Source organism: Melopsittacus undulatus, chromosome 13 (assembly GCF_012275295.1).
Source record: "Melopsittacus undulatus isolate bMelUnd1 chromosome 13, bMelUnd1.mat.Z, whole genome shotgun sequence".
Taxonomy (NCBI): domain Eukaryota; kingdom Metazoa; phylum Chordata; class Aves; order Psittaciformes; family Psittaculidae; genus Melopsittacus; species Melopsittacus undulatus.
The window spans coordinates 6,887,636-6,901,546 of record NC_047539.1 but is presented as its reverse complement, the minus strand read 5'-3'; the positions used below and the strand labels follow the sequence as shown (position 1 = coordinate 6,901,546).

General features: G+C 51.3%; 1 protein-coding gene across 2 annotated transcripts; it reads left to right on the top strand.

Moving 5' to 3' along the window:
* Positions 1-7,056, top strand: DYNLL2 (dynein light chain LC8-type 2). Of its 2 annotated transcripts, XM_034068777.1 has the most exons (3): positions 1-142; positions 3,410-3,548; positions 5,178-5,581. In XM_034068777.1, exons 2-3 carry the CDS (start codon positions 3,414-3,416, stop codon positions 5,313-5,315), a joined length of 273 nt encoding a protein of 90 aa, XP_033924668.1. In that variant the 5' UTR covers positions 1-142; positions 3,410-3,413; the 3' UTR covers positions 5,316-5,581. The 2 variants fall into 2 exon arrangements, with proteins under 2 accessions (XP_033924668.1, XP_005154435.1); XM_005154378.3 differs by lacking the exon at positions 1-142 and having other exon boundaries at positions 3,391-3,548; positions 5,178-7,056.
* Positions 7,057-13,911: the final 6,855 nt, after the last annotated feature.

The following is a 13,911-nucleotide window of genomic DNA, read 5'->3' as shown; positions in this document are numbered from 1 at the left end:
TGAGCGCGGCGCGGCGGTGAGGCGCAGAGCGCGCGGCGCGGCGCAGGGAGAGGAGCGGCCTGAGGCGGAGCGGGTGCGCGGCTCTTCACACCGGCTTCTGTTCCGTGCCTCGGCCTCCCGGGGTGGCCTTGTCACTGTGAAGGTGAGCGGCACCCTCCGCCGACACGGCTGGGGGGGACTGGGCGCTCCGTGTGAGAAGAGGCCGGCCGGGAGGGAGGCGGGGATCGCGGCTTCGGCCGGCCGGCGGGTGCGGCCTGTGAGGAGCTCCCGGCGGCGCTCGGAGCCCACCAGGCCCCGGTGGTTTGATGCCAGCCCCGCTCCGGGCAAGGTCACCGCTGCCTCGGACGGCCCTGGGGCTCCCCCCTCCCCCTCGTGAAGGTCACGCGGGGCTCGGGCCTGCACATGCGCCCGGCTCCTGGGAGCGTCTCCCCGGGCCTGCTTGTGCCGGGGTGGGGAAGGGGCTGTGCCGCACCCCTCTGCTAGGGTCGTGGTTGAGGAAATGGTACATGCTGAGCTTGGGCCTCATCCCCACCTTCGGGCTCCGTGGTGTCCTGGTGGGGAAGTGATGGGTGCTGGGCTTGGGCCCTGTGCTGCCCAGTGGGGGAAAGAGTGCGTGTGGGAGCTTGTGTCTCATCCTGTTTCCAAAGCTGTGTCTTGTCCTGGTGAGGGAAGGAGAGCCGGTGCTGATCTTGAGCATCATTTAGCTCTCAAAGTCCCATCACTGTCCTGCTGGGGGAGTGGTTGGATGCTGGTCTTGGCTCTTACACTCTTTCTAAGAGCTCATCTTGCCCTGGTGAGGGAAGGGCTGGATGCTGGTTTGAGCCTGAACCCCCACATCCCCAGGACTTCATCCTGCTCTGGAGTGGCTGCTGGGGCTATAGCCTTTTCTTCCTCAAGACTGCATCCTGCCCTGGGCTGGGGAAGGGGTGGCTGCTGGAGCTGTATTATTCTGCCTCCCAACCTTGTCTTGTCCTGGGCTGGATGCAGAGGCCTTGTGGTTTTCGTCTGAGAGGGCCAGACTCAGGTGGTGAGGCCCTGAGGGCTAGCCATGGTCTTGTGGTTTAGGAAAAAGAAGTATGTGTGGTGTTGCTGGGATGCTTGTGGGGAGGATGCTTCTGTAATCCCGTGGGGTAATGAGCTGGGACTGGGGCCTTGTCCTGTGCAGGGGGGTGGAATGAGGTGACCCTTGGAGCTGCTCCCTGCCCAACAATGGGTACAGGGGACCCTCTCTGCAGTAGCACTGTCAGCTGCCAGCCCGTCCTATGGGTTGGCCTGTGAAGGATGCTGTGCCCTGGAGCAGTGTGGTGCTGGGGAGGGCAGCACTTGCAGCTCTGCTGAAGGAGAATCGTTCTCCTTTTCTATGGCGCTGTTGGCCCTTGGCAGCATGGGCCTGCACTGAGATGCTCCTTGCCTAAACAATGAGGAAGGGAGATGCTTTTTGCAGGTCACTCTGTGGCTGGTTATGTAATGGCCCTCTGAACTCCGTGTGTAGCAGAGGTATGCAAAGGCTTGATGTGTGTGTGAGAGCTTGCCTCTCTTCTTTGCCTAAAGAAGCTTTCCTGCAAGAATGACCCACGAGTGAATTTCTGCCACTTCCTTTCCCCTGTGGGCTGAACCCCCAGAAGACTTTTTCCAGGAGATTGCAGCATTCCTGGATAGTGAATCCAAATCTATGGGCTGTTGGTTGGGCTGTTGTAAGCTGCCTTGTCCTGCTCTGGCCCCCAGCTTAAACCACAGCATGGAAGGGAACAACCTGCCTGGAAGTGGCTTTTCCAGAGCTGTGGTAGGCACGTGTGCTCTCTGTTGGCATTTGAGCGCAGTTTCTGTCATTCCTCCTGATGCTATTAGCGTGTGTTAATAGCAGTGCTCTATTAAACATTGTATCTAAACCGTATAAATTAAGGTTGCAATAGAAGCCTTCAACTGCAGGCAGAGTGAAGAATTGAAGTATTGTAATCATAGGGCTGCAATTATGTAAGTGGATTCTCTTTCTCTCTGGATAGCAGGCTCCTTTAATTGCTGTAACAAAGCTACTCCTTCAGTTTTCTGGGACTATTCCAGGAAGTGATCATTGCTGCAGATTTTCTTCACTCCCCAGTAGAGCTAAAAATGTGTAGTTTCACTATTTCAAAACATGCTTGGTAGTATCATTCAGGACTTGGAGCACTGTAAAAAGACTTAGGAAACCTGATGGTGCTTTGCAGGCTTAATTGGAGGTACTCCTTGTCATTAGGGAGCTTATTCCCACAGTTTTAACATGCTCTGGCAAGAGCTGCTGTCAAGGTGAGCAGCTGGGGACCTTGGTGAAGACCTTTGCTTGAGCGGTCCCCCAGATAAAACCTGTGCCTCCTGACTGGGCCTCATGTGGCTGGGGAAGGGGGGCAGGGGCCTGTTGGAGGCAGGACTGCACAGGGCTCCTTCCACAGCGCAGGTGTGTGGCCTTGAAGAAAGGCTGCAGGGCTGGGATTGCCCGGTTTGTTTTCTACAGTAATAGTGACTGTGCTGGAAGTTTCCCAGGGCTTAATGTCTCCCTGGGAAGGCCACGGCAGATCTATGTGTAAGTGCCTTCAGGGACTGGTATGATGCACCTGAACTAACACAGAGTGAAGGGGGCTGCATGCTCAGCTGTAGTACACAGCTTTTGACTTTTACTGGCACTGGCATGCTGGTGTCTAGCATCTGTGGTGTGGCTCTCAGGTGGGAGAGCAAAAAGGAGGCTGCTTTGCCAGGCCCTGACTGTGGTGGGGCTTGCTTCCCCTGCCCCTGTTTCTAGGCTGCAGCATGGTGTTAACCTGTTTCTAGCTCATCAGACCAGCTTTGTCCCATGGGAACAGCTGAAGTCTGGGTTTCTGTGGCAAAGCAGCAGTGAGGTTGAGGGAATGGTAGGCTAAATGTGGAACAACACCACTCCTTCCAGGCTAAACTAGCAGTGGTAACTATAACACCTGGGATGGTGGTGGAATAAAAGCACTGCTGCTAACATATGCTTCCTGAGCCTCCCTACTGGTGATGGGCAGGGCTCTGAATAGATGATGCTCCAAACTGCTGGTGCTCCTGGAAGGCAAACTTGGCTTTAGCCTACTGATCTATAGGAGGGTTCTGGCTCTCTGCAGATCTCGTCTCCTCCCACACAGTAAGCTTCTTCTGCATGTGTTTAATGCAGGTGTTGATGTTGGGCTATCTTTGATCTAACCTCCAGACAGTGCCAGTGCTACAGTGCTCCAGCTGTAAGGTGCACCTTAGCCTACAAGGGACTACTGTAGGCTGCCCTGCAAAACTCACCCTGGCTGTAAGAGGGGCTTGTAGTATCTGCTTGTGACGCAGTGTGCCATAGAAAGGACAACCTCTGATGCACAGGAAGCTTCTCCTGTCTTGGGAAGGAATTAAAGGATTCTATGTTCTGTCTTAGGTTCATGATGTCTGACAGAAAGGCTGTGATCAAGAATGCGGACATGTCTGAGGACATGCAGCAAGATGCTGTGGACTGTGCTACACAGGCAATGGACAAGTACAACATAGAAAAGGACATTGCAGCATATATAAAGAAGGTAACTACAGGATGAGGGGGCTGCTCTTGCTGAGACTTCCTGAAGCTCTTAAGTATGTGTGCCTGTCATGAGCTTGAGTGTCTGAGGTTTGATATGTGTGTTTGGAGGGGGAAGGTGCTTTCTTCTTGGCTTTTTTACTGCTGTTCCCAAGAGGATGGAATGACTTCTCCAAGGTCAGAGGAGGGCTATGGCAGAGCTCTGGCAAGCTCTGAGCAATGTTGAGTGCTGTCCCTCTGGATTTGCCAGCCTAGAAAGAGCTGGCTGCAGTCTCTGTTTAGGACTTGCTCCAGAGATGCTGCTGCCTCACTTGCGGTACCAGTGCAGGGTGGGATTACTGATTCACTCAAAGTGGGCAGCTGTGCATGTGCAGTTCTCCCCACTGTGTTCCTGGCTCTGGGGTGGGTGGCGTGGAGGAGGATGGGGCCTTGTGCTGGCTGATGGGATTGTGCAAGATGCTGCTTTAAAAGCATGCAGGCAGCTGCCCTGGCTTTGGAAGAGGTGTCTCCCCATGTGCAGGAGCTCATGCTTGATGGCATCTGGGGAGCTGGCAGTTCTCTGTAGCCATTTCTCTGAATGGTCAATAAAAGAGCTTTTGAAGGAGGAAAGTGACTTCATAGAGAGTGCAGCCCTGGCACCTGGCTTTTGAGCCTTGCTTGTAATCTAAGCTTGAGTCGAAAGGATTCAAAGATGTCTCCTAACCTCTGTTCACTTTGAGGCAAGACTTCTCTCAAACTGCTTGGGGCAGTGCAGCCTATAAAGTGAGTGAGTGGCACAGAAAAGGCATCTGAAAAGAAGCTGGCCTTTATTTCCTGTGAGTGTGTTGGGAGGAGGAAAGCAATTTGATGGCCCTTTGTGCCCTGGCAAGAAAGTCTTTTTCTTACTTTAAAGGTTACCTGCAAAGAGCTCAAACTGTCTTGCTGCTGTCTGAGAACTAACACTGGCTTTAATCGTGAATGCTTGGTCTGTTCTTTTGGCTCTGTCTTGGTGGAGGAAAGGGTGTTCTTGGAAGTTGTGTGTTAACTAGAGGGAAGAAAATGGTCTTTAACCCCATCTTAACTGCTAAATGGAAGACTATTAAGGCAGCATTCAACTTTGTCACCTCTGACCTCTCAGGTCTTTGGGTGCTGCCTGGCCTGTGAATTTGCCTGCTTGCTTTCAGTGTACATTATCTCTCCTTTATGTGAAGAGACACAAACAGTAAAAGCCAGACTTCTCCTTCCTTGTTTTAGGTGACCTTTAAGCTCAAATGTTTTGCTGGAACAGACATGCCAGAACCTTGCTTTTTTGTGAGTGGGTTTGGAATGGGAGAGGAGAAATATTCCCCTGAGCAAGCCTACACACAGGGCTTGAATAGACTGTACCAAGGAAAGCTCTTGCGTCTGCTCTTTCTGCCAGGGCTGATGGATGCTCCAAGTCTCAGAAGCTGATTTGCTTGTGTTTGATCATTCAAACTATCCAGTGCAGAGGTCTGGTTGCTTAATATGACAGTGTCTTGCAGTGGGGAGTCAAAAGATGCTGGAGGTGGGAGGAGAGGCAATAGTGAGTGGACAGAACCAGCTAAGAATTTGGGCTTAGAACTATTTTCATGTGGGCTTTCTTGGCCTTAATGCCTCTCTTCTCTTTCTTCAGGAATTTGACAAGAAATACAACCCAACTTGGCACTGCATTGTTGGCAGAAACTTTGGCAGCTATGTAACACACGAGACAAAGCACTTCATCTATTTTTACTTGGGTCAGGTTGCAATTCTTCTCTTCAAGTCTGGATAGAAAGTAAGAGCAAGTGAAATTCGGACTGTAATGCACTGATGGCTGAAGCCACGACTCCCTTTAACATGGCTATGCCGCTGCATGGACTGTATACTATATTTAATGTGTATATGTTGCAGTAAAAATCTACTTCTGTCTAGTTGCCTGGGAAGAAGGCGGCATTTTTTTGTTACTGCTTTTTTTGGTTGTATTGCACTAGGAAACCTGTAAATGCTTAAAACAATGGCCTTTACGTGGGAAGAAATAAAACTATTCCACAGCAGCTCCCTCAGTGGTAACTCCTTCTTTGAGGCTGGGAAAACTTCTTTGGGCAGGCCAAAAGATCCTGACTTCCTTACTGAGTTTTATTAGACTGTTAATCTTGTAAAGAGGAGCAAAGCCAGTTTGAGCCTCTGTACCCACCCTGCAGGCTGTAGAGAGCTGGCTCTCCCAGTAACCTCAGTGCAGGTACTTAGCCCTTCCCTGAAAGCTGGTGGGGTGGCTCTTGGTTAGGTGGCTTTCACATACAAGTTGAACTCCACCTTGGACTGTGATAAACAGGCTTGCAGCTGGCACCCTCAGTGTTCTCTTTCAGTGTCCATCACTGTATTTTTGGCGCTGCTGAAACATTGACCTAGACTTGTAAGCAACTCAGCCTGGTCTAGAAGACTTCAACAGCCATCCCCCTGAGCTGCTGCTTGCTGCAGAAAGTGACATCCCGTGGCTATTAGACCTTGATACTGAGATCTAAAGCCACATGGCCCATCCCTGCAATGGAGTAGGATATCAAATTGGTGACTACTGACAACAGCTCTATTTGGCATGTTCATAGCCAGTTGTCTCAACACTGCCTTAACTTGATGCTCTCCTTAAAGCAAGTTAGTCATGTGGAAGACTTGTAAGTGGCCACTGTCTCCTTTTTTTATTTTCTGTAGCTGATAAGCTGTTTCTGGAGGAGTGTCCTCCATGTTCTGATATCTGCTTTTGTTCTTAAAGCACAGTACCAAGAAGTTAAATTTACATGTGATGTTTGTGTGAAGGAAACTCATGTGGCATCTGCTTAAAAGGCAGACAAATGTCTTGGTCTCCAATAGGTTCAGCAGTGATGTTGTCTTAGTATGTACTGACTTTTGGATTATACTGCAGGAAGTTCTTTTATCTGGGTGTAGAGAAATGCTGTGTGATGGCAAGTAAATAGCTGGTGCTTGTCATCAGGTCTCTTTATTGGTTTGTTAACTAATGCGTAGACAATATCACTAGACTGGTTGCACCTAAGTTGTGTCACTGAGATGATCTGGGTGTTGATAATAAGTCATTGCTGGGGGAAAAAGAGCAGGGTGAAGGGAAGTCTTTGTTGTGAAAAGACTTGATGACCCAGGTTGATGACTTCCTGAAGTAAAAGTCCTTCTTGTCTCTGTGCAAAATCCAAAGTATGCCTAATTTTGTAATATCGATAGAACAATGTTGTAACTAGAAAGAATGTAGCTGTCATAACTTCACGTTGATGGAAATGTTTCCACAGGGGTAATGTGCCTTGGGCTGTCTGGGGCACTCGTGTGGTCTTTGTCTATTCAGAACTCCATTCTGGGTCTGAAAGGAGAATGTTTTGGGTTTTGGTTTTTTCCAAGCATGAGTCTAATGTGAATCTGTTCACGGTCTCTCGTGGAGCAAAATCTGTTCCCTTCATAACTGCAATGGCTCAAATACCATTTATTTTTCTTCTTTTTTTTTCAAACATTAAAGGTGAATTGACACATTTAAATAGTCTCTAGTCTCTTCTTCGTTACCGGATGTCCCAGGCAAAGCCAGCACTTGTCCGCAGAGGGTGAGCAGTGAGTTCTTTGCCCTTGAAGGTGCTAATGACCCGAAGGACACATTTCTGCAGAGGGAGAACCTCAGCCTGGGGGAGTGTATGTGGCCAGTCTGTGCTGGTGCTGACCTCCAGCCTGCCTCCAACCCTGCTCCAGATGGTGGGAATGAGGGGAGTGTGTCTGCTGCAGCCCTGATGTGCTGTGCCCAGTAACCTGGATGTGCAGGTTCTGGGCTGAATCTCTTAATGACACCAGTCGAATGGGGTGCTATAGCAGCTGGGACCCTGGCTCCTGGATACTCTGAGCTGTCTTTCTGCTTTGCAGGGAATTGGGCTTCCCCTTCAGGATTCCCCTTCAGGCTTCCTCCCTGCGCTCAGTAGAAAGGTGAGATCTAAAACTCTTGCTGGTTGCTTGAGGCTGATGTATATTTAATGCCTCCAGCACTGCAGGGACTGTGGGCTTGGCCTTAAACAACCCCCTTCAGCTTGCTATCTTGCTCCTGATGCAACCTAAATGTGGGGTTGTGGCCTCCTGGTATTTTGGAAACGCTGTGGGCGCCTGCCAAGCGCTGTAGTGTAACAGCTATGTTGTGGGACAGTAACACCAGCATGAGAAAGGAGGGGAAGCTGAGCTGCAGACAGCCATGACTCATGCAAAACAGCTCTAAAATGAGCTGAACCCAAAACTCCTGAGCAGGCAGCAGTGTGGCTGTTACACACAGGCAATCTGCTGTAGCCTACGCTTGGTAGTGCTGAAAAGCAGAGGTGGTTTCTCCTTTGGGGAAGCTGGGAATGATGCTCCTCCCTCACTAGTCCCAGTCAGCCTTTTAGCTGGAAGTGTAGTTGCAGGGTTTAAGCAGGTCTGGCCTGCTTAGGTCTGGGTGAACACTGCAGCTCCAGGAAGGCTTCTGTAGCAGTGTGGGGTGGTTGGGTCCCTTTGGTGCAGGGGCCTGTTAATCAAAGCAAGTGCAGCTGCAGCATGGGAGGGCTCATCCAACCCTTCCCAGCCCAAGTGCCCCTTCCAGCCATGAATCCAGTGCCTGTGGTGCTGCTGTAAATCTGTCTCTGGAGGGATGGAGAGGCCCTACCCAGGCTGGAGGGACAGAGCTGACACATGTGAGTAGAACATGAGTTTGGTGCTTCCTTGGATGTGTCACTGCGGTGGGAGTTCTGCTTCAGGCTCGGGAAGAGGAGCTCTAACTCACACCCTTAGCAATTAGGCAATGAAACTGAGTCCTGCTCAGCTGCCCTAAGCCCTGCAGTGAACACTGTGTACTCAGCCTTGCCCTTAATCCATCCCTTGTGTAGCCCTAGGGCTCTGGAAGACACAAACTGCCCCAAGCTATGCAGAGCTTCCCTCTAAATGGCTGAGGATGATGTGAGATGTTAACATGGGGCTTTCTGTCCTTGCTGCCTGCCCCTGGGGCTCCCCAGCAGCTGCCTGACACAGCTTTTGGCTTTGGCTTTTTCCATTGCTGGGCTTCACTTTGTCCCCAGTTTCCACCAGGCGCAGGTGTCCTGTGTTGAGCATTAACTGTTTCTGTGCTGGAGGAGCCAACAGTATCCCCAGGATGGCTGCTCAGTTTCCACAGGGGCATGAAGGTGGTTGGAAACATCTGGATGTGGGGCACTGTGTGGAAGGTATGTATCCAGGGAAAGAAACTGCTTCCAGATGTGCTTGGGCGAAATGCCATTGAAGTGTAAACTCAGTACATGTTCCTGCCTTGCTTTACAAGGTTCAGAAGATGTCTGCTTGCAGGGGAGCCTGAAGTGCTTGTGGGTGGGGGTCTGGGTGCAGGGCAGTGTCTGCAGATGTGTGTGCTGTGGGTAACTGTGGTTTGTGGTTGGAGAGAGTGTCCCATTACTTTCTGTTGTACAAGCCAAGTTACTCAGTCCCTCTCATGGAATATTTCTTCCAGATGTGGCCTTTGTGGCACTGGAGAGCAGGCAGGCTGTTTGTGGGCAGCTGTGCTCCATGTGTGTAACTGCTAGCCATGATCTGGGATTCCTTCTGTGGAAGGAGCATGGTGCAACGCCCCAGGAGAAGGTGTTAGCAGGGAGAACCAGCCTTGCTCCGCCTGTGGCACAACGTTCTTCCCCTTCTCCATGACCACTGAGGACTTCAGGAAGGGAGAAAGTAATGGCAGCATCCTCCCCACCCTGGGCATCCTGCACAGGGACCGGGTGTTGCACCCTGCTCCTATGGGAGCACCCAGGCTTCTTGTCAGTGCTCTCCTTCCCTCCCATCCAGCCTCAAGCACGCGGAAGCAGAGGCTGCTGCTGGTGAGTGTGGTACCCAGTGGATGGATCCTTCTCTTGGTGCTTTTGTGGCAGATTTGAGATGAAGAGGGAGAACATGGAAATGATTTTTATCTCACTTTCAGTCTCCATCGGGTAAGTCCTTAGGAGGCCGGTGGCACGCGGGGAAGGAAGCAGGGCTGTGCCATCCCTGCCCACTCGAGGTTTCCCTGCTTTGTTCTATTTATTGAGCAATGATTCCAACACCCTTTCCCAGACTGTGACTCATAGCAGCAGTGTCTGTGCATAAGCCATGTGTCTCAGAGTGCTTTATAGATACAGGAGCTGCAGGAGTCAACTGTGTTTATTAAAAGATGATCAGATGCTTCCTCCCTTAAGGCAGTGTCTCACTGAGGCTGAGTAATAACTCATTACCAATGAGACAAATAACTGCTTATTGTCAGGCCAGTGCCTCCACCAGCCCTGCTGTTAGGAGGCAGGCACTCTGCTTCTACTGCACTGAGCACCAGTGCTCTCAGCACCCAGCACAGGGGGGAAAGGAGGGAGCTGCAGGGGCAACCCCAGCACTGCTTCACTCTCAGGAGGATGTGGCCTTGGGTTAAGCTGAAGGAACAGTTTTATCCAGCCCTGATGTAGCTTGTTTCCTCCTGCTGTGGGCACTGGCTGCTGTTGTGGCCTCACATCCACTTCTGTCCCAGTGCTGGGGACTGAGATCAAATGCACAGAGCTTGCTGTGGCCTGGTGGAAAACCCACTTTCCACAGCTCTCATCCCATGCAGGCTTGGTCAGAGGCTTTCCTCAGACGCCATCCTCTGGCGTAGCTGCCATGGCACCTCTCCATGTCCTTTGTTCCCTCCCTTGCTTACACATCTCCATTGATTTATGGCCGTTGCGGAGCAGCCTGACTGCAGCTCAGCTGCTTGCCCAGACCCTTCCTGCCTCTGCCCCTGGCCTGCAGGATTCAAGCCTCCCCCCCACCATGCAGTAGGGCCCCCCTGCATTTAAACACATGCATGGCCTTTTCTTTCTCCTCCTTCCATGCCGGGGGGTGAATGGAGTGCTTTCAGGGGGAGGAGATTGCTGGGAGCTGCACTCTCCCTGTGCATTGATTGCAGCCCATAAAAGCATCCGAGGAATTCACCACAGCAGTCCCTGTGCAGGGTGAGTGCAGTGAAAGCCACCCTTTGTTCCTGCAGCTCTGGACACTGAGTCCTACACACTGATGGGGCTGGAATCTGCAGAGCTGGATGTGTGCTCCCACCAGCACGTGAGCCGAAGCAGTCCCTGTGTGGGTGCCCCACTGCATTGAGTCCATTGGGAAGGGTTTTCCCATGTCTTACCCCAGCCAGGGTGAGCAGCATGAGGCACGATGGAAGGACTTCCCCAAGGTTTGCCAGCGGGGATGAGCACCAGGGTGTACACACAGCGTGACCCGGGCTTTAGCTGCTGAAGCTGGGTCAGAGGAATGCAAATCCCTTCTTACACAGATCTCTTTGCACCAAGGGTTTGATTACAGGTTTGGGGTTTAATCTCATGCCTGTCTCGTGGGGTTTCCTTGTTGGTTGTGCTGGGGCTGCTCCTCCAGCAGGATAGGCCCCAGGGCTGACACGGAGCTGGGATGTGCCTCTGCTGCAGCCTGCACACAGGCAGCTGGCACCCAGCCTGGAACATGGCTCTGGAAAGCAAGCAATGCCTTTTTGTTCCTGAGGGAAGCCCAGAATGCTTCGGCAAGGACAAAACCTCTCAAATCCACTTCTAAAAGCCCTTATTTCTCTTAAGGGTTCCAAATACCTGGGCCAAAAGTGTCTGCTCCTCTGTGGCCTTTGGGTCAGCTTGGATGGGTTCAACCCGGACCCACATTGTGAAGGCTCCCTTTGAAACCATGGTTTGTGGAGGGGCTGAGGGACAGCACCCATGTGTCCCCCTTCAGCAGAGACCCACCCATGGGTGCTGCCATCCCCCTGGCCAGGGGTCCCAGGACCTTTCCAGTGTTGTAATTAGCAGTAGAAACCCATTGGGTGACTCAGCACACATCGGGTGCCAGGCCAGGGCTCTGACACTGCCACTGTCCTCCAGCACTGAGGAGTGCAGTTCAGGCAGAGCCTGGGCTGGCTGAAGGTACCAAGGACTTAAATGCTTTATAGAAAATCATTAAGCAATTGAATCTGGCAGCTCTCACATCACAGAACAAGCAGCTTGAGGTCTGCAGTAAACAGGGCAATGCTTCTTGGTCGGTTGGGATGTCTTATTGGAGCCATAACTGCAACCCGGGCTTCCGGGTAACTATAATTATCCCTTAATTGCCATTATTGTTTAACATTTTTAGCAGTTGCAAGTGCAAACTGTTGGTTTTCCATGCGGATCCAATCAGGAGCTGAGGTTCACAATGAAAGCAATTAAAATCCTGTGATTATTCCAAGCCTGCATGTCTCTACAACAGCTTCAATCTGCATAACTTGCCAAGGCATAGGCTAGAAACTCAGACAAATTTAGCACTGATTTAGTAACCCAGCAGAGCTCCTACCCCTCTCTGCCTCCAATGATTTGCATCTACGGCATTTTTGGAAGGATGAGGGGAGGGGAAACCAAGCATTTTCTAGAATACATCCCTGGGGAATATCCAGCGGAGATAAAATTATGCACATGAATTATGCATCTGAATTGTGATTTCACTCCTATTTTTGTTGGGATTAGCTCATGTTTGGTGTGTATCCCTGGCAGGTTGCTGGCAGCTCCAACTCCCAGCAGGTTGCTGTGGTTTCGGGTCCTGTGTTCCTCGCTCCTCACAGAGCTTCCTGGGATCCAGCCCAGCAGCAGTGATGGCAGTCCCTGCTCCTTCATCCCTCGAGGGCCTGGGCAGGTAGGTTTTCTGTGTTAATTCATCAGTCTCTAATGAGAACAGATTTAGGTCTGGAACTCCAACAGCAAGTCTGTGCTGTGTGGTATAGAGGTGTTTGCAGGCTCTGCTCACACCAGCCAGGCTTCATCACAGTCCCCTCGGTCCCCATCATCTCCCAGGAAAGGCAGAGATGGAAACATCCCAGCTTCACCGGCTCTGGGAGGATAAAACCTCGAGAGAGGAGCATGAAGGCAGTAGCAGGGTTCCCAAAGTCTTGGAACCAAATCCTTGTCCCAGGCTTGGCTGCAATGGCCCTTATTACAGGGGAGGAATTATCCCAACTACCCAATCATGTCCCAGTCTCTGCTGCTGCCCCGCACGAGCATCCTGACAACCCAGCAGTCGTTTGCAGGAGAGAAGGAGATTAGGGAAGGATATCAAGTATTTGTGTCTGTTGGTCAGTGGCAAACAAGCCCAGAGCCAGTGCTGTTTGTCCTCTCATCTGGCCACAGCTTGGGGAAACAGCTGGAAAGGCTGGGAGACACCCACTAAATATAGGGGGCTGAATGGGCACATGCCTATGGGGAATGGTAGATGTGTAGCGGGGTGCAGGTAAATCCCAGTCCCTGGGGTGTGTTACCTGCATGTACACATTTGCAAGCATCCCTTTTTCCAAGGAAAGACCAGCAAAGGTAGGATTGATGGGAACAGTGGTGTCTGGGAAGGCCTGGGGCTGAAACCCCCCACATTCCCATGCAGGTTTTGGGCCAGGTACGCTCCCAGAGCAATAACATGAAGATGAACTCTCTCCATTTTGCCTTTTACAGGAAGAGATGGAGCTGACAGCTCTGCAAGGTGAGGAGGAGGCAGGAGAAGCAGCAGCAGCTCCCAGGTCATCATCACTTTGTCCAAATCAGCAGGTATCAGCCATGCCCTTGAGCTCTCCATTGTGGCTCCTGTTTAGTTTGGCTTCCCCCTGACAGCTGCCACAGCCCTGCAGTATCAAACCACCTGCCTGAATTTCAAGGAAGTCATCCATATATTCAACAGGAATCTCAACTTCCAGGAGCTCCCGAGGGCCTTGAGATCAGAGCAGCTAAACCAGGGGTTTCTGTTCACAGCACTGGGGCTGGAATTTGCCCTGGCTGAGATGTCTGCTGGGGGGTGTCCTGGGGCTAAGCCCCATCCCAGCACCATCACACTGGTGGGATGAAGCCAGCCCAAGTGAGGGCACCTCCTCCATATGTTTTTAACCCAAAGGTGGCTTCTGGAATCAGTAGAGGAGGTGATTCCTCCACAGCCTGGGGAATCCTAACTGCATTCCTCCCTGAGACCTTCAAAGGAGCCTGAGGAATGCAATTCCCACTAATTTGCTTTGGAAATACCAACTTAAATCACAGTTCTGGCATGCTGGGAGGAAGGATCAGACCGGACTGTAGCTTTGCTAAAACAACAGTTTTGATGATTTATTAAGACTTACATTTTGAACAGCATTATCTTGGTTGATGTTAAGATGCTCCTGCGATTAATGAAAATGTCATACACTGACTGGGGAAGAAAGAGCCCATTTTATGTCCCCAACCAGATGGCCCAGACCAGCTGCTCACTTTCCTTCTTTGAACTGTGATTCTAATGACTTCTGTGTCCTTTGAAGTCTGCTTCTGAGCTGCTGAACCAGATGTATTTGCATGACAGTAGCAGAGTTTAAC

Excerpts from the sequence above, each read along its gene's own strand:
- DYNLL2 (XM_005154378.3), top strand. The coding sequence starts at position 3,396 with ATGTTCTGTCTTAGGTTCATGATGTCTGACAGAAAGGCTGTGATCAAG. Across the intron at positions 3,549-5,177 it reads TTGCAGCATATATAAAGAAG|GAATTTGACAAGAAATACAA; the intron begins GTAACTACAGGA and ends CTCTTTCTTCAG.